The sequence below is a fragment of the Pristiophorus japonicus genome, chromosome 9, assembly GCF_044704955.1.
Source record: "Pristiophorus japonicus isolate sPriJap1 chromosome 9, sPriJap1.hap1, whole genome shotgun sequence".
NCBI classification, from domain to species: Eukaryota; Metazoa; Chordata; class Chondrichthyes; family Pristiophoridae; genus Pristiophorus; species Pristiophorus japonicus.
In genome coordinates this window covers 228,045,184-228,066,214 of record NC_091985.1, presented here as the reverse complement: position 1 = coordinate 228,066,214, position 21,031 = coordinate 228,045,184, and the positions used below count along the sequence as shown (strand labels likewise).

Genomic DNA, 21,031 nt, shown 5'->3' with positions numbered 1-21,031 from the left:
ACCTTATTCCAGCTGATTTGGAGAATGTGGTGTTTGGGGTTTGAGTTATGATGCGGAGTATCTCCGCCAGTATCACCGTCTCACAGACTCTCCCCCTGAATCTGTGAAATGACAATGACCAGGAACTGAGACTGGAGCCGAACACATCCCCAGTTACAGTGAGGCTCGGGCCGGACATCCCATTCTCTGTGTGTTTTATTGCAGACACTGGGGGAGGGGTGGGTGCAGCCAATGTCAGCGAGTCACCAGGGGTCCTGGCTTCATGTTCAATGATTTCTGTCTGAAATCTGAGCCCGGCCCCGGGACAGTGATCATTTGATTCGGGGATCAGCTCTTTTCTGAGAGGCGTGGGTGGCTCTGAGAAGAGCCTTTGGGTTCAGATGTTTACAAGTTGCACTTTTTATTTACTTTTTGGGCGCTGTTTTCTTGGGCTTTGCTGATTTGGCCTTGGCCCTCGGTTTTTCCACCTTTTTGGCCGCCTTCACCTTTGTGCCTGAGGCCTTCTTGGGGCTCTTGGGTTTCTTCGCCGCCGCCTTCTTCCCAGCCGCCGCTTTCGCTGTCTTTTTTACTGTTAGCGCCTTCTTGGTGCTCCTTTTCTTGGCGGGAGATTTCTTGGCTGCTGGTTTCTTGGCCGGAGATTTCTTGGCTGCTGGTTTCTTGGCTGGAGATTTTTTGGCTGCTGGTTTCTTCACCTTCCTTCCCACTTTCCCCTGGTTTTCCTTCTTAGCGACTTTGAAGGAGCCCGAGGCGCCCGTGCCCTTGGTCTGCACCAGGAAGCCATTTGTCACATTCCTCTTGATACTGAACCTGATCTGGGACCCGCGCTTCTCCACATCCACGCCTTTGGCCGCCAGAGCCTTCTTTATCGCGGCCAGGGACATCCCCTTGCGACCGCTGCCATCGGCCACAACCTTGAGGATCTGTTCGCCCAACGTGGGACCGGCTGGCTTGGAGCGGGAAGCCGCCTTCTTCTTCTTGCTGGGAGCCTTGGTTTGTGCGGCGGCGGCAGGAGGAGCGGTTTCAGCGGCTGCAGTGTCAGTCATGTCGGTGACTCTGTGGAAAATCTCTCTGACAGTCAGAGCTGGGTCAGAAATGAAACGGGAGGCGGCGGCACAGAGCAACTTAAAGGCAGCGAGCGGACGGGGCGGAGACATCCTGCTGTCAGCTCCCCGCCCCTCCAGCCTCTCTGTGTTTCTCTCTCCTCATTAACTGTCCGACTCCAATTCAACCCGGGCCCTCCAGAGGCAGACTGGCCTCTTTCTGTCCCGAACACCGGGATGTTTGTTGTCGAGAAAGTTTCCTCCGAATAGAAGGCAACAATTTAGATTTAAACCCGTTTCATTGCTGCACTGATCGCGCTCTCTCACCCGATCGCGGACATTTTCTCTGTTTTTCGACTAAAATTTGAAATCTCATCAAACTTTACGTTGAAATTCCCGCTTTAGACCTGAGCAGGGGAGCAGGGCGATCCTTGACAGGGAAATCTTTGAATTTTACACAAGAGGGACTCTGGAATCCGGCGATGAGACGGACACACAAACACAGTGATATTGGTCTCACCGGCCCACCTCAAGTCTAAACGCCAAGAGCGTGCAGAAATCAAACGCGGGCAGCGGAAGGAGCGTGAGGCAAACCTGTCCCACCCTCCCTTTTCCTCAACGGCTATTTGTCCCACCTGTGACAGGGACTGTGGTTCTCGTATTAGACTGTTCAGCCACCGAAGGACTCATTTTTAGAGTGGAAGCAAGTCTTCCTCGATTCCGAGGGACTGCCTATGATGATCCCTCAAAATCGAGGAATACTTGCTTCCACTCTGAAAGTGAGTTCTTAGGTGACCGAACAGTCCAATACGGGAATTACAGGCTGTCACAGGTGGGACAGACAGTCGTTGAGGGAAAGGGTGGGTGGAACCGGTTTGCCGCACGCTCCTTCCGCTGCCTGCGCTTGGTTTCTGCATGCTCTCGGCGACGAGACTCTAGGTGCTCATTCCCCTCCCGGATGTACTTCCTCCAATTAGGGCGGTCTTTGGCCAGGGACTCCGAGGTATCGGTGGGGTTATTGCACTTTATCAAGGAGGCTTTGAGGGTGTCCTTGTAACATTTCCTCTGCCTACCTTGGTCTCGCTTGCCGTGTAGGAATTCCGCGTAGAGTGCTTGCTTTGGGAGACTTGTGTCAGGCATGCGGACAATGTGGCCTGCCCAGCGGAGCTGGTCGAGTGAGGTCAGTGCTTCGATGCTGGGGATGTTGGCCTGGTCGAGGACGCTAACGTTGGTGCGTCTGTCCTCCCAGGGGATTTGCAGGATCTTGCGGAGACATCATTGGTGGTATTTCTCCAGCGATTTCCATCAAGATCCACGGCGCGATCCTGGACGACTTGGACCACTTTCCATACCTCGGGAGCCTATTATCAGCAAAGGCAGACATCGACAACGAGATTGACCACCACCTCCAGTGCGACAACGCAGCCTTCGGCCGCCTGAGGAAAAGAGTGTTCGAAGATGGGGAAGTGGGTTGTGTAGAGGACACAGAGAGGCTGCAAAGAGATTTAGATAGGTTAAGCGAATGGGCTAAGGTTTGGCAGATGTAGGAAAATGTGAGGTCATCCACTTTGGAAAAAAAAACATTAAAAGGGAATATTATTTGAATGGGGAGAAATTACAACATGCTGCGGTGCAGAGGGATCTGGGGGTCCTTGTGCATGAATCCCAAAAAGTTAGTTTGCAGGTACAGCAGGTAATCAGGAAGACGAATGGAATATTGGCCTTCATTGCAAGAGGGATGGAGTACAAAAGCAGGGAGGTCCTGCTGCAACTGTACAGGGTTTTGGTGAAGCCGCACCTGGAGTACTGCGTGCAGTTTTGGTCACCTTACTTAAGGAAGGATATACTAGCTTTGGAGGGGGTACAGAGACGATTCACTAGGCTGATTCTGGAGATGAGGGGGTTACCTTATGATGATAGATTGAGTAGACTGGGTCTTTTCTCGTTGGAGTTCAGAAGGATGAGGGGTGATCTTATAGAAACATTTAAAATAATGAAAGGGATAGACAAGATAGAGGCAGAGAGGTTGTTTCCACTGGTCGGGGAGACTAGAACTAGGGGGCACAGCCTCAAAATACGGGGGAGCCAATTTAAAACCGAGTTGAGAAGGAATTTCTTCTCCCAGAGGGTTGTGAATCTGTGGAATTCTCTGCCCAGGGAAGCAGTTGAGGCTAGCTCATTGAATGTATTCAAATCACAGATAGATACATTTTTAACCAATAAGGCAATTAAGGGGTATGGGGAGCGGGCGGGTCAGTGGAGCTGAGTCCACGGCCAGATCAGCCATGATCTTTTTGAATGGCAGAGCAGGCTCGAGGGGCTAGATGGCCTACTCCTGTTCCTAAATCTTATGTTCTTATGTTCTTATGTAAGATCAGCCCCTCAAATCTGCCACCAAGCTCATGGTCTACAGGGCAGTAGTGCTACCCGCCCTCCTGTGTGGCTCAGAGACGTGGACCATATAACAGTAGACACACACTATCACTCACACAATGTTCACATCTGCACATTCACAGCACAAACTGTCCCAGATTTATAGCTCCCAGCACAGGGTTTCCTCTCCGCTCGGCCTGTGCTGCCGATTCTCGGGGTTAGTTGTAGTTTCCCAACTCAGTAAGTGTTAAACACTCTGAGACCGGCGCTCCTCACAGTGTCTGTTCCCCAGATTCAGGGGCAGGAGCCAATCACAGCAGTGGCTGGCTTAACCCATATATGCTTTAAGTTGTTATATTGTTCGCATGCAGAAATATGTTTAATGTATCTGAAAATACAAATTATGTGCTCTTCACCTCTCCAGCCTCTCTTTGTCTCTCTAACCTTCTAAATTGAGGGACATTTAACAGTAACTGGTGACCTATCCATTCGATCCTCATCACCCAGAGATGGCTATCTGAGAGAGCGGCAGAGATAGACACCTGAAACACGCTAACTGTGTCTCCCTATTACGCTCAATACTAGTATCACACATTCATGTACCGTACCAGTGGAAGATAGAGGGAGACAGGCACAGTATCAGTCTTACACTTTTTATTGGTGTCTCCATCTTACACTCAGTAACAGTGCCACAGCGTCATGTAGAGCACCAGGGAGAGAATAGAGACAGTATCAGGGTTATACTTCCAATAGTGTTTCCACATCACGCTAAATAACAGTATCCCGCCTTCCCAAACAGTACAAGAGAAAGGGGGATAGCAACAGAGAGAGAGAGGGGAGAGTGGGGAGAGTGGGGTGGGGGCGAGGGGTGGGGGGTCAGAGTGCTGAGAGAGAGACAGGAGAGATCAAGGCAGGACGTGAGACACAGAAACATGCACAGTATCAGTTCCAGACTGACCTGTGAGGTCCGGTTTGATCCTGAAAGATCCCATTGAAGAGACAGAAGATGCAGTCCCCTCTCTCACTGATATTGTACCACTGACAGACACATTATTAATCCCACACTGCGGGACAGTGTCAGAAAGTGTGAGAAACAAGGTCCCACATTTAACCCTCGCTTGCCTGTTGTACTCTCTGTAATCTTGCAGCTCAGGGCCGTTCGGTATTACTCTCAGTGATCGAGTGTTTCACTCTGATTAAGCTAAACTGGGACAGTTTCTGTCAGCTATTAACTCCTGCACAGTCCCAGCAAACACTCCTACTCCCCCGTCCCGCCGATGTTTCTGCAGGATTGCTTTGTGAGGACGGGCTCACGAAGAGAAAAACACCCTGCACGGAATGATCGCATATTGAGCATCTCAAAGGGACAAGGCTCCCAGCTTTAAACATTCTCTGTCCTTGCCGCCCAGGCCCAGTTCCTTTGCTCAGATTCTGATAAAAGCAAATCGGGAAAAGTTCACTTTGATTTTTAAAGGCTGCGCATGCGCGGATAAGCCCCGCCCCCGGTGTCGATTTCCAGTGAGCAGAAGAGCGCATGCGCCCTCCCCTCCCCCAGCCCTGCCTGTGAGCGCCATTCAGTCAGTGAACGGAAGAAGATGGTTTAAACAGCCGGGAATGGAGACACTGCGGCCTCGGGGTAAGGCAGCGAGCAGCAGCCTCCTTACAGCAGCACATCGCTTTGGGAGCGTGTCCGCAGATGGGCTCAGAGATCAGCACTGAGTCCGGGGGAAGTTCAGGGGGAGTCGGGGTCTGTGTGTAACAGGCGGAGTAGAGCAAGAACTGGTCTGAGTGAAGTGAGTGAGGGAAGGGAGAGGCCATTCTCGGGCTGTGTGTGTCCCGGGTAAGGGAGACAGAATGGGAAGGATCTGCTGTTTACAATCATTGCTGCTTTCTCCCTGCAAACCAGTAGTGAACGTTCCTGCTTTAGTTCCAGTCTCACCGTGTTTGTTGTCATTGGACAGCGAGCAGTGGAAGCAGAGCCGGACACTGAGGATTTATACAAGGAGCATCGATTGCAGGCACCGGGTGAGAAATGTGAAGGACATGTTTTAAACAGCGGCTCTTTGTTTTTGGTTGAACGGTTAGTGCCCTGGGAGAGGGGAGCAGCAATCTGAGCTGTGTAAAAGTCCGTGCTCCATCGGGTCGTCCCATTCCTGAAGCAGGGCAGGGGTTGGGTTGTGTCTGGATGTCAGTAAATTGCTGTAAATCTGCCCAACACACTTGGTGTGCAGAAGCTGAGTGCTGCAGTGCAGTGGAGTCAGACACTGACACTGTTTGTATCGCTGGCTTCCCTTTGTGAATGTTCATAATTAATATTATTTGAACGATTACATTCATCACTTTAATCTTTTCTACCCCTCCTATTCTTGAATAATCAGAGATACCTTCTCCTACAGGCAAGGAATTGAAGGAACCGGAACACCTGAGACATAAGGAACAGTGCAACCAGCTCCTTCTCACACACAGTAGGTACGGCACCTATCACAGTGTGCGGATACACAGACAGTTTATCCGAATTAAACATGTTTGTGGTGTTGAATGGCCTCCTCCTATTCCTAATTTGACAGACTGGAGATACTGAGTGGCCTTCTCCAGTTCCTAATGTAATAAACACAAGGGGCTTAATGGCCTCCTCTTATTCCTATGTAACAAGCTCTAGGGGCAGAATGATCTTGCCCTGCACCTATGTATTGGGCTGGAATGGAATGAATGGGCTCCTTTCGTTCTTATGTAACAGGCTCCAGGGACTGAATAGTCACTTCTATTCCTGTGTAACAGACTCCAGGCACTGAATAGCCTCCTCCAGTTCCTATGTAACAAACTCGATGGGCTGAATGCCCTCCTCCTGTTCCCATGAAACAATCCCGTGGGGATGATTGCCCTTGCTCTATTCCTAATGTAACAGACCCGAGGGGCAGAATTGCATCGTCTATTGCTTTTTAACTCCAGTTGTTGAATGGCCCTCTCCAGTTCCTATATAACATGCAGGAGGGGCTGAATGGCCTCCTCCAATTCCTCTGTAACAGGCTCGAGGGGCTGAATGCCAACCTCCTGTTCCTGGTTAACAGTTCCGAGGGGTGGAATTGGCCTACTCCTGTTCCTATATAACAGACCCGAGGGACTGAGTGGTCTTCTCCTGTTCCTAATGTAAGTAGCTCGAGGGGATGAAAAACATCCTGCTGTTCCCATGTCACAGAATCAAAAGCTGAGTAGTCTGCTTGTGTTTCTAATGTTAGAGAGGCTGAATTTCCTCTTCCCACATAACAGAATGGAAGGGCTGAATGGCATCCTCCTGATCCAATGTAACAGGCTCGAGGCGAAGAATGGCCTCATCCTGTTCCTGTCTAACAACATTCGGTGCTGAACAGCCATCTCCTGTTCCTGTATAATAAGTTAGACGGGATGAGTGGCCTCCTCCAGTCGCAATATAACATGTGCGACTGGCTTATTGGCCTCTTCCAGTTCCTATAACATTCTCGGGGGGCTGCATGGCCTCCTTCAGTTCCTACATAACATGCTTGAGGATCTGAATGGCCTCCTCCTATTCTGATGTGAAAGGTTCCAGAGGATGGATGGCCTCCTCTATTCCTGTGTAACAGTATCCAGTCGATGCATCACCTCCACCAATTCCTTTATAGCAAGGCTGAGGTGCTGAATGCCCACCTCCTGTACCTGTGCAACAAACTCGAGGGATTGAATGGCCTCCTCCTGTTCTTTATGTAACAGGCTCGAGGGACTGAATGGCCTCCTCCTGTTCCTTATGTAACAGACTCGAGGGACTGAATGGCCTCCTCCTGTTCCTTATGTAACAGGCTCGAGGGACTGAATGACCTCCTCCTGCTCCTTATGTAACAAACTCGAGGGACTGAATGGCCTCCCCCTGTTCCTTATGTAACAGGCTCGAGGGACTGAATGGCCTCCTCCTGTTCCTTATAGAACAGGCTCAAAGGGATGATTTGCCTCCAGGTTCCATGTGCTGAAAGGCCTCCTCAAGTTCACAGATTCAGGGACTGTTCTTCCCCGTTGTTTTGTAAATAGCATCGGGCAGTAAACAGGAGCTCAATGCTTCTTGCCCACCAGCTCTCTGATCAACGCTCCTCGCGCTGGTTATGTTTTCTCATCTCGCTCAAACGTCCCCAAATGTTGCTTTCTGTTCCATCACCTCTAGGGTTATTAGCCAAGTTTGCATCGAGCACATCGTGATCTCACCAGTAACAGCACTTTCCCGATGGTTATCCATGAGGCTGCTTCTGATATTTTCTTCTGTGTAAATGTTAACCACCGTAAGTAACTGAAAAGCTTCATTTCTACAGCAACAACAAACACTTGCATTTCTGACAGATACAGAATAAATCCCACAATCACTCCCTGTACCCCTGACTGATAGATACAGAATTAATCCCACACTCACTCACTGTACCACAGACTGACAGATACAGAATGAATTCCACACTCACTCACTGTACCCCTGACAAATATGGTTTATATAACGTATTAATAGCTCGTCTCTACTCCAAATATTTTTGAATCACATTTGTCGACTATAATGTGAAAAACTATTGTCTTTTAGGGCTGTCTCTGATCTGTAAATTTCACAGATATAGGATAAAACACACACTCACATACCAGAAACTGACAGATACAGAATAAAAGCAACACACAGATACAGAAACTGACAGATACAGAATAAAACCCACACTCACATACCAGAAATTGACAGGTACAGAGGAAACACACACACACTTACCCCAGAATGAGAGATACAGAATGAATCCCACATTCACTTTGCACAAACTGACATATAAAGGTAAAAATCCACACTCAGATACCAGAAACTGACACCCTACACATCTACCACAAATTGACTGGCACAGAAAAAAACCCACAATCACATCCCAGAAACTGACAGGTACAGAATACAATCAACATCCAGATTCCAGAAACTGACAGGTACAGGATGCAATCCACACTTAGATACCAGAAAATGACCGGTACAGATTAAAACCACACTCACATATCAGAAACTGACAGTTACACAATAAATCCATACTCCCATACCGGAATCTGACAGGTACAGAATAAAATCCATACTCCGATCCGAAAAACTGATAGATACTGGTCAAAGTCCACCCTCACATACAAGAAGCTGACGATATAGGTTAAAGTACACACTCACATACCGGAAACTGACAGGTACATGATAAAACAGAAACTGACAGATACAGATAAAATTCCACACTCACATACCAGAAACAGACAGGTACAGAATAACCCATACTCACATATCAGAATTTGACAGGTACACAATAAATCCCAACTCACATAGCAGAGACTGACAGGTACAGAATAAATTTCACAATCACTTCACAAAAACTGATAGGTACAGAATAAAACACACACTCAGATACCAGAAACAGAGCGGTATAGAATAAATCCCACATTCACATAGCAGAAACTGACGGGTACAGTATGAAACCCACACCCGTGTACCTGAGCAATAATATGCAAGTAAAACCCATACTCCCCTATCGGAAACTGACAGGGAAACACACACACCAGAGACTGACAGAATGAATAGAACAGTTTAAGCAATCTTACCCCAGTGTCAGGCTTACACAATCATTTTTTCAGTAATTCGGATGATAACTAACATGCTCTCAATGTGGCCCATTTAATTAGTGATAAAAGCAACTTGTGAAACAATCCCATTTTTGCTAATTTAATTTGACAAAAAGATGGTCTGAGCATGCGCTAAATACGTGCTGCTCCTCTCCTCTGCCAGCAGCTGCCGTTTCCTCTGTGCTGGGCTGATGATCGTTGAACACATCAGGGAGCGGAGATATCCCGGGCCCGAGTCAGGGAGCAAACAGCAGCTCATCGCGTTGGGACTGTGTCCGCAGATGGGCTTCGAGTCGGGGTAAGTTCAGCGGCAGTCGGGGGCTGTCTGTAAGAGGTGGAGTGGAACAGGAATAGTTCTGGAACATGAAGTGCATGGGGGAAGGGAGAGGCCATTCTCAGGCTGTGTGTCAGAGAAAGTAAATCACCTCGCTCTTTCAAATCATTGCTGCTTTCTTTCCCCAAATCAGTAATGAATGTTCCTGATTCAGTTCCAATCTCAGTGTCTGTTGTTCTTGGACATTGAACAGTGGAAACACAGCCTGACAGTGAGGATGTGAGGAGTGTCACAAAGTGCATCTATTGCAGGCACCAGGAGAGGAGTGTAAAAGGAGACATTTCAAAAATGGGTTATTTTGTTTTGGTGCATTGACTTCTCCAGAACCGTGTTGCTGGTGATCGAGAGATACATTGTCGCTCCCTGAGATACATCAGGATCCGGTCACTGTGACATTTTGATAATGTCACAGGCCCGCAACTCTGTTTCAATAGACTGAGAACAATTGTTGCACAGCCCAGCTACCTGTGGTTATATTCCAGGAAGCAATTCAGAATTTTACATGTAGTCCCATTGGAGTGGAAGACAAAAACCTGGACTGTGCCAATCGGCTGGTTAAAGAGGAAATTAATGCAATAGTAAGAAAGGACATTAGCCTGGATGATGTGGAATCGGTATGGGTGGAGCTACGGAATACCAAGGGGCAGAAAACTGGAGTGCCGCAGGGCTCAGTGCTGGGACCCCAGCTCTTTACAATATACATCAATGATTTAGATGAAGGAATTGAGTGTAATATCCCCAAGTTTGCAGATGACACTAAACTGGGTGGCGGTGTGAGCTGTGAGGGGGACGCTAAGAGGCTGCAGGGTGACTTGGACAGGTTCGATGAGTGGGCAAATGCATGGCAGATGCAGTAGCATGTGGATAAATGTGAGGTTATCCACTTTAGGGGCAAAAACGCGAAGACAGAATATTAGCTGAATGAAGGCAGATTAGGAAAAGGGGAGGTGCAACGAGACCTGGGTGTCATGGTTCATCAGTCATTGAAAGTTGCCATACAGGTACAGCAGGCGGTGAAGAAGGCAAATGGTATATTGGCCTTCATAGCTAGGGGATTTGAGTATAGGAGCAGGGAGGTCTTACTACAGTTGTACAAGGCCTTGGTGAGGCCTCACCTGGAATATTGTGTTCAGTTTTGGTCTCCTAATCTGAGGAAGGACATTCTTGCTATTGAGGGAGTGCAGCGAAGGTTCACCAGACTGATTCTTGGGATGGCAGGACTGACACATGAGGAGAGACTGGATCAACTGGGCTTTATACATTGGCGTTTAGAAGGATGAGAGGGGATCTCATAGAAGCATATAACATTCTGATGGGACTGGACAGGTTAGATGCAGGAAGAATATTCCCAATGTTGGCGAAATCCAGAACTAGGGGACACAGTCTTAGGATAAGGGGTAAGCCATTTAGGACTGAGATGAGGAGAAACTTCTTCATTCAGAGTTGTTAACCTGTGAAATTCCCTGCCGCAGAGAGTTGTTGATGCCAGTTCATTGGATATATTCAAGAGGGAGTTAGATATGGCCCTTACGGCTAAGGGGATCAAGGGGTATGGAGAGAAAGCAGGAAAAGGGTACTGAGGTGAATGATCAGCCATGATCTTATTGAATGGTGGTGCAGGCTCGAAGGGCCGAATGGCCTACTCCTGCACCTATTTTCTATGTTTCTCTGTCCCATTCATGGACCAGTTCTGGGTGTGGGTTGTGTCTGGATGCTGATAACTTACTATAGAACCGTCCTACACACCTGGTGTGGTGAATCTGAGTGCCGCTGTACTGCAGTGAGATCAGACAATGACACTGTTTGTATCGCGGATTCCTCTCTCCAGATACTTTACTTTATTATAAACAAACACATTAATTATAACTTTATATTTATATTCTCTCCATCACCTGTGCATATCATAACTAATAGTGTTCTCCTATTATTATTCCCAGAGCAAAATACTTCACCAAGCCAGAATAAATTTGATCTTTCCTCAACCCAGAACACAAGGACAGTGCAGGCAGCTTCTTCTCACACACGTTAAGTACATTATCACTCACAGAGCGCAGAGACAAAGAACTAACCTCAATCATATTGTCACAGGCAGCAGCAGCTGTCAGTTCCACAGTGATCCACATTTCCAGAGTTACGTTATGAATCCCACAGTCACTTGGAGCAGTACAATAATATGTTGTTTCAAAGTCCAATCATATCGCACTGAAAGGCAGATCCAATTTCACTCCTTTACTCACACCCACAAACAGATAGATACTGAAATGGTGTCAATCCATACTGGTGTCTGTACACTGACTCTCAAACCCAACAGCTAACAAACCAGAGCAGAGAAACGGAGTTAGTGGACTGAACAAAACCTCCTCCTGAGACAGTCATCAATAATCGCAAACTATCATCCGCCTACAGCAGGTGGAGAAGGAACCAAATCCCACACTCACACAGAGCAAGAATAGCTCAGTACAAGTGACTGTCAATTACATAATCAATCTCACACTCACACGTCACCAGTCTACCAGATACATAATCAATCCCACACTCTCACATCACCAGTCTAACAGATACATAATCAATCCCACACTCACACATCACCAGTCTAACAGATACATAATCAATCCCACACTCACACATCACCAATCTAACAGATACATAATCAATCCAACACTCACACACATCACCAGTCTAACAGATACATAATCAATCCCACACTCACACACCTTACCAGTCTAACAGATACATAATCAATCCCACACTCACAAACAGTAACAGAAACTGACAGCTACAGAATTAATTCCACACTCTCAAACAGTACCAGAGACTGAGAGAAACATAATGATTCATACACTCAGACACATTGAATGACAGATTGAGAGAGAATCACAATCACCTCCAGTAGCTGAGAGTGACTGACTGACAGACCATGAAACCCACGCTCCCATACCAGGCACTTACAGCTACAGACAAATACTCACACTCACATACCAGAGACAGATAGTTAGAGAGTGAACTCCAGTCACTCACCAGAAACTAAGTTACAGAAAAAAAAGCAGTTTTGCATTCCAGAGACTGATAGATACAGAATAATACCCACACTCACATTCCAGAGACTGATAGATACAGAGTAATACCCACACTCACATTCCAGAGACTGATAGATACAGAGTAATACCCACACTCACATTCCAGAGACTGACAAATGCAGACTAAAACCCACACTCACATTTCAGAGACTGATAGATACAGAGTAATACCCACACTCACATTCCAGAGACCAATAGATACAGAGTAATACCCACACTCACATTCCAGAGACTGATAGATACAGAGTAATACCCACTGTTGGATCTCTTAATTTCCAATGAAATACGAACTCCGATGGTAGTTTTAACTTTTTAATCTTGGCAGAGAGTAACAAACTGCTGGCTGATTGCCAGTTTCTTTGTCTTACTGAGACACATGGTCAAAATGGCTGTACTTTATACCTGGATCAATTTACAGAAAAGAACTCTCCTTCTTTGACCTTATTGGCTCAATTGAAAGTCTTAACGTTTTATTGGCTCGCTACCCAAGGTCCGAAAATGTCAAGTTGATTGATGAGTTAATGCAACATGCTGAGCAGCACGTAGCAGCTTTGACTTGGGGGGGTCTGTGAATTTTCACAGTCTGTCTAAATGAGCCTGTTTGAATACTCTATCAATCCCCCCTTTGATTCTTTCACAAACTGAATCATAAAACTTCAGGTATCACTGGTTAAACATTCTACAAAATAATTTCATACATGTTAGTAGAGTTTCCTTCTAAAATTTGTTGATGTGTTTCGCCACATGTCCGGACTAGTAGCTTCCACACAAATTTACACCAACCCGAGTTCCATCGTGGCCACAATGGAAGTCTGGTTTTAGTAGGTTAATTAACCTTATTCCAATTTAATCCAAATCAATATCTTAATTCAACCAGTAAACCACCTTTCCTTAAGCATAACATAAACAAGCAATATAAAAGTAAAAGGTATTTACATGTAATTCCCTTGCTACCCTGCTATTTCCCTTTGGTGCAGAGGGTCGGCTAGTAAGAAGTAGGCCTATGCCTAGAATACCTACAATCAATACTACAGTAAATTTATACATTTTCGCAAAATGTAATTGTCCTTATTAGATTTCAGCTTCAGTTACGGGTGCTCGTTTAACGTGTGAAGCGTGGATCCAGGCTTTCTTTCCTTGGACTTTAACAGCTGCCTGGGTGGTCAATAACACTTCATAAGGTCCCTCCCACTTGGCACCCAAAGGTTCTTTCTGCAACTTTTTCACATAGACCCAGACTCCCGGGATGATGTCGTGTCCTCCTTCGGGTGGATTACCCCAAGCTGCCGATACCTGTCGGGAAACAGAACTAATAGCATTGGTTAAGTTCTGACAGTATGATAACAAAGTGTCACTCATTAAGTGAACATCAGCTTTCCGTAAATCGATAGTTCCTGGCAGCGACATGGGTCTTCCTGTTATAATTTCAAATGGGCTTAGACCTGTAGTTCTGTTCGGGGTTGCCCTAATGCTACATAGCACTATTGGTAGTGCCTGGGGCCATGGTGTTCCTTCTTGGTGATATTTGGCAAGCTGTTGTTTCAGAGTTCGATTCATTCGTTCTACTTGTCCTGATGATTGTGGATAATAAGGACAGTGTAAATCCCACGTAATGTTCAGTAACCTACAGACTTCTTGGCAGACAGCACCTGTGAAGTGTGTTCCCTGATCTGAGTCAATGCTACTCGGAACTCCCCATCGGGGAATGTAATCCTTACACAAGACCGTTGCAGTGTGATTGGCTGTGGCTCTTTTAGTTGGGACAGCTTCTACCCATCTAGAGAATCTGTCGACCATGACAAGAATTTTAGTGTATCCTTGGCATGAAGGAAGAGATATATAATCAACCTGCAGATGCTGGAATGGTCCAACAAGGGCAGGGGGCCTCAGTTGGGGCATTACCGTGATGGGTCCAGAATTATTTTTCTGGCAGACCACACAGCGGTCTGTTACCAGCTGGGCATGTTTTTTAAATCCCCGACCCCACCAGCTTTTCTGGAACCGTGCCGTCATCTGTTGTGAGGCCAAGTGTCCCCACGAGTGGATCTGTTGGGCTAAAAAAGGCATAAGCGCTTGTGGCGCGACTGGCTTGTCGGTAACTTTGTCTCCAGACACCATCTTCGCATAGCTTAATTCCTGCCTCAATCCATGTCCATTTTTCATCTCTGGAGCACTCGCCTTGCATTGTTTGAAGGTCTCGTGTCAGAGTCCTGAGTGCTTTCAATCTGCGCATCTGTGTTGGTTCTCCTGGAGGAACGCCCTGTGAGGCGGCATCTTTAGCTGCCTGGTCGGCTCGGGCATTTCCCTGTGCTTCTGTGGTATTTTCCTTGGTATGGGCCTTACACTTCAGGATGGACACTTCCTGAGGTAATTGTATGGCCTCCAGTAAGTCTCAGACTTCTTTTCCATTTCGGATAGGTGTACCAGCAGCAGTGAGGAATCCTCTTTTCCGCCATAACATACCAAAGTCGTGAGCGACTCCAAAAGCATAACGCGAATCTGTGTAGACATTAGCTGCCTGTCCTTCTGCTATTCGACATGCTTCTGACAGGGCCCATAACTCGGCCTGTTGTGCTGACATTCCTGAGGGTAAACATCCTTTTGCCACTACCTCATATAAGGTTGTAACTGCCCATCATGCTTTTCTGGTACCATTGTCAACAAAGGAGGAACCATCTGTAAACAGGATGAGGTCTGGGTTGTGCAGAGGCTCCTCTGCTGCTAAGGCTGCTTCTTCTGTTTCTTTTAAAATCTCCACGCAGTCATGCTCTTCACATTCTCCCCCCTCTTGCTCCCTCGATTCTGACATCGGGAGCATAGTTGCGGGATTAACCGGGTTGGCCCGGACGATATGGAGATTAGGAGCTTCCAAAACTGCTGTCCAGCGGGTCCATCTTGCTGCTGTCACCTGAGACATTCTATTCATAGACAGCAAAGCGTGTACGGTGTGGGGACACTTGACAATCAGCTTTTGGTCGAGGACTAGACCCGCAGTGGTCATTACCGCTTGACATGTAGCTTCCATGGCCCTTCGGCAACTTCCCCATCCGAGGGCTACCGCATCCAGTTTTGCCGAATAATAGCCAATAGGTCTTTGCCGATCCCCATGTTCTTGTGTCAGTATAGCTGTCATATATCCTTCTTTCTCATGGACAAACAGGGTAAATGGCTTACCACTGTCGGGGATTCCCAGAGCCGGTGCCAAATACAAAGCCTTTTTCAAACTCAGGAAGGCCTCTTGCTGTTCTTTAGTGAGGGTGATGGCTTCTTTAGAGGCACGTTTCCCCTTTAAAATATCATTCAGTGGCTGAGCAAGCTGTGTGAAGGTGTCAATCCAATTTCTGTTAAAGTTACACAATCCCAAAAAAGACCTTAGTTCCTGAATAGTGGTGGGTTTTTTAGCAGCCCAAATGGCTGCAGTTCTATCCTGGGTAAGTTCTCTCTTTCCTTGTGAAATCTTTTGTCCCAGGTATACAACCTCTTCTTGGGATATTTGTGCTTTGTCGATGCTGGCTTTATGTCCTTTCAGCCAAAGGTGATCCAGCAAAGCTCATAAATCTTGTTCATGCTGTTCTTCCGTGTTTGAAGCTAGCAGGATATTGTCTACATATTGGATGACTGTGGATGACAGGGGAGGTAATTCTCGCAAATGGCTTTGTAAAGCCATGTGGAATACCGTAGGGCTGTTGTGGAAACCCTGCGGTAACTGGGTCCAAGTATACTGTTGTCCTTGGACAGTGAAAGCAAACCACTGTCGAACCTCCGGTGCCAGAGGCACCGACCAAAATCCGTTGGCCATATCTATAACCGAGAAATATTTATGTTCCAGTTTGAGGGCATTAAAAATGGTGGAGGGATCTGCGACCAAAGGAGCTTTTTGATCAATACACTGGTTAGCTTTCCTATAATCGACAGTCAAACGCCAAGTCTCATTAGATTTCTGTACCGGCCACATGGTGCTATTGGAGGAGCTATGCGTTTTAATAAGCACCCCTTGTTTCTCCAATTGCTGAATAACTGGTAAGATTCCCGCGATGGCAGTTGGACTGATGGGATACTGTTTAGTGCATGGAGGCTTGGTCCCTGTAAATAACGCAGGCTCCATCTGGAGTAGGCCACAATCGTTCTTATCTTTAGCCCATATCGGGTGTTCCTTCAATTCTTCTTTCTTCAAAGTTCTAATTGACCATGTCACCCGACCATCCTCGAAATGCAACGATGAATCTATTTGGATTAGAACGTCCATTCCCAAAAGGGGTTGATCTACTGGGCCTATCCAGACCGGCGTGGTTAGTTCATGTGGACCCAGCCCTATAAGTACCGATGTTGTCCTTTTAATTTCCATTTTATGGCCCCCAACTCCATAGGCTGTACGTGCCCTACCATCCAACGGCAAAAAGTCTCCATATTGTAGGGGTAAGCATGTTAATTCCGCCCCTGTGTCTAAAAGACAGTCCACATCCTTATCGCCCACCCTCACAGTTATATATAGCCCATCTCCCCTCTGTTGTATTAGTGCGAGGAGGGGGGCCAGGGTGGGCTCTAATTGTTTTTTGCTAGCCCAAGTAACTCCTTCTGTTGTTGTATTGTCAGTCGCTTAAATGCTTCTATGAGGTCGTTATCTTGTGACAAGCCTGGCTTGTTGGCTGAATTGTATCCCTGGCTGCGTCCTCTTCCCCAGCCACGACCTTTCTGTTTTGCCTTGCACGTCTTGGCCCAGTGACCTTCTTTCCCACAATAATGACATTTTCCGGGTAATTTTCCGAATGACTGTTTATCGGAATCCTGGGATTTCCATCCCATAGCCTGTACAGCTCAGACTTTAGCTCCCATATCCCGATCTAATTGGTTACATCGATCCACCAATGCTGCAAAGGTAGTTCCTCTACCTTCCCAGTCCGGTAACATTACCTTAAGCATTTTGGACAGTTTTGGCTTTAGACCTGCGATGAAAGCTGCTTTCAGGGGTCCAAATGCTTGTTCATCCATTTCCTCATCCGTATTATTCATACCCAAATGTTCTAGCCACGTGCATCTAAACCGCTCGTCATACTCCAGGACCTCCTCTGTTCCTTTCTGTTGGCAGGCTGCAATTTTTCCCCAGTCTGTCTTAGCTGGACTGAAGGCTTGCAGCCAGTGTTTAATCGTCTCCCATCCTGCATCTAATTCTTGCTCATTCTGCCCCAAAGCTTCATCTACCTTGTCGTGCAATTTTCTTCCCTGTGTTTTTGGTACCATTATGGTCAAAATTTGCACTCCATCCCAGGGATGAAGTTGATATATATTTCTTAAGTGGTCCAATTGATCTCACGTTTTTACTCCCCCCTTTCTTTGGATTGGGCAATTCCTTGGACCATTTATCAATTTTCTCTGGGTCTGCCGGAGCATGAACTAAGTATTCTGCATACACCCTTCTCTTTGTTTTTTTGGTTCTGCCCTCATCCGCAGTCTCTTCTGATTTGACTACAACTCGTCTTTTTTTAAATGGGGCAAAACGCACCCCTAATTCTTCATCATCCTCCGACACTGTATTGTATCCCTGGCTGCGTCCTCGGTCGTGTCTTCGGGTTTGCGCTTTTAATTTATCCAAACATGGGTACCCTGGGAATTGATCAATACATTTTCCTTTTCCTATTACTGTCTCTTGACCTAATGATTTTTTCCATTCTTTAATTTCACCTTTAAGATCTTTAACTTCCGCTTCCAGCTTTTCAAGTTCAAGCTTTTTCTGTCGCAGCTGTGCACAAACTGCTTGCAATTGATCCTTTGTACTGGTCAGTTCTCGATCATGTTGGGAACGCATTATAATTTCATTCCGGTTTCGAATCTGTCCCATAACCGCTAGGGACCATCTAGTTCGCTCTTTATTTTTCATACGGGTCGTTTTTCCCCAGACCCTTTTAATCTCGTCCAAGGACCATTGTCCTTTGGAGGTTCCGTACTTTTGTTCGATCTTAATACAGGTTTTAGATAAGTTGAATTGTTGCTCTATGTATTCTTTCAACTGTTCGAGAATTAAATCTAGCGAAACTTCAGGTGGTGCCTGCCCACCTTTAACATTTGTAGGCAATTCTTTGCCCTTTTCTCCTGCTGCCATTTCTTTACTGAGTTCTTTGCTGGGATCTCGAGTCGTAGGCCTGCTAGCCGATCAATAGGTTGGTGATTAATTAACTAACACACCGCCGAAGTTTAGATGTCTATGGGACCTCGAGCCGACTAGCAACCGGAGGGTTCGCAAACCGGAGGCTTTCGGAATCGCATAGAAGGAGAGGCGAATTTAGACTTTTGACCGAGGACTTTTTTTTAAAAAGAGGAGTCCTTACCTCAATGTAGGTCCGATGTCCAAAATTCAGTTTCTTTCCTCAGCGATCCTGTTCACAGCATCAAAATTGTTAGATCTCTTAATTTCCAATGAAATACGAACTCCGATGGTAGTTTTAACTTTTTAATCTCGGCAGAGAGTAACAAACTGCTGGCTGATTGCCAGTTTCTTTGTCTTACTGAGACACATGGTCAAAATGGCTGTACTGTATACCTGGATCAATTTACAGAAAAGAACTCGCCTTCTTTGACCTTATTGGCTCAATTGAAAGTCTTTTAACGTTTTATTGGCTCGCTACCCAAGGTCCGAAAATGTCAAGTTGATTGATGAGTTAATGCAACATGCTGAGCAGCATGTAACAGCTTTGACTTGGGGGGTCTGTGAATTTTCACAGTCTGTCTAAATGAGCCTGTTTGAATACTCTATCACCCACACTCACATTCCAGAGACCGATAGATAGAGTAATACCCACACTCACATTCCAGAGACTGATAGATCGAGTAATACCCACACTCACATTCCAGAGACTGACAAATGCAGACTAAAAACCACACTCCCATAACAGAAACTTACAGGTACTGATTAAAACCGTTACTCAAATAACCGAAGCAGACAGATAAAAATAAAACCCACACTTACTTCCCAGAGATGGACAGACACAGAATAAAACACAGAGTCACATTCCAGAGTGTGACAGATATCGAGTAAAATCACCTGAAAGTGACTGACTGAATCAATGTCAAACCCACAATGCCACAGCTGTACCAGACACTTAAAGGCACAGAATGAAATCAACATTCATATAATAGCAACTGTTGGGTACAGAAAACATAAACACATTAACATACCAGTGACATACAGGTAGAATGGGGGTAAACTCCACACTCACATAACAGAAACTGTGATGTACAGAATATAACCCCATTCATAACAGAAAAAGACAGGTACAGATAAAAAGTGCCACACTCACACACACGAGACTGGCAGGTACAGAGTGAAATCCACATTCGCACACTTGAATAAAACACACATTCACATAACAGAAACTGACGGGAAGAAAACTCACGTACACATACCATAGATTTACAGATACAGAGTAAAACCCACTCTCACATACCATAGACTGACAGATACAGAGTAAACCCCACACTCACATACCATAGACTTACAGATACAGAGTAAAACCCACACTCACATACCATAGACTGACAGATACAGAGTAAACCCCACACTCACATACCATAGACTTACAGATACAGAGTAAATCCCATACTCACATATCATAGACTTACAGATACAGAGTAAATCCCACACTCACACCAAAAACTAATAGATACAGAGTGAAGATCACACTCATCCCAGAGAATGACAACTGTAGAGTAAAATCCACACACTCATAAAAGTGAGTGACAGATAAAGAATAAAATGCACACTCACATCCCAGAGAATGAAAAATACTGTCAAAAATGTACATTCATGTTACCGAGATTGACACATACAGATAATACCCAAACCCATATACCAGAAACTGACAGATAGAGAAAAACCCACACTCAAATCCCAGAGACTGACCAATAAAGAATAAAACGCACACACACATCCTCGAGAGTGATAGATACAGACTAGAATATGCACTCCCTTTCCAGAAACTGGAAGGTATTGTACTGATTAAAACACTTACTCATATAACACAAGCTGACAGGTACAGTGTAAAACCCCCACTCACATTCCTGAAACTGACAGGTACAGAATAAAATCCACATTCACATTCCTGAAAGTGACAGGTACAGAGTAAAACCCACACTCACATTCCTGAAACTGACAGATACAGAATAAAACCCATACTCACACCAAAGACTAATAGATACAGAGTAAAGACCACACCCACATCCCAGAGAATGACAGCTGTAGAATAAAATCCACACTCTCATAAAAGTGAGTGACAGATAAAGAGTAAAACCCACACTCACTTTCCTGAAACTGACAGGTACAGAGTTGAAACACAGAAACATATAAATTAGGGGCAGGAGTAGGCCATTCGGCCCTTCGAGCCTGCACCACCATTCAATAAGATCATGGCTGATCATCCACCTCAGTATCCCTTTCCTGCTTTCTCTCCGTACCCTTGATCCCTTTAGCCGTAAGGGCCATATCTAACTCCCTCCTTGAATATATCCATGAACTGGCATCAACAACTCTCTGCGGTAGGGAATTCCACAGGTTAACAACTCTCTGAGTGAAGAAATTTCTCCTCATCTCAGTCCTA

The 21,031-nt window shown here is 46.0% G+C and overlaps 1 protein-coding gene and 1 long non-coding RNA gene across 2 annotated transcripts in view; one reads left to right on the top strand and one right to left on the bottom strand.

The window, feature by feature from the left end:
* Positions 1-21,031, top strand: part of LOC139273850 (uncharacterized) — a 697,517-nt gene that overhangs the window by 41,447 nt on the left and 635,039 nt on the right. The window lies entirely within an intron of this gene.
* LOC139272903 (histone H1-like) lies at positions 405-1,043 on the bottom strand. Its single transcript, XM_070889003.1, has one exon. The coding sequence runs from the start codon at positions 1,041-1,043 to the stop codon at positions 405-407; it is 639 nt and encodes a 212-aa protein (XP_070745104.1).

What these genes read in the sequence shown, in the direction of transcription:
- LOC139272903 (XM_070889003.1), bottom strand. Translation starts at nt 1,043, where the DNA reads ATGACTGACACTGCAGCCGCTGAAACCGCTCCTCCTGCCGCCGCCGCA.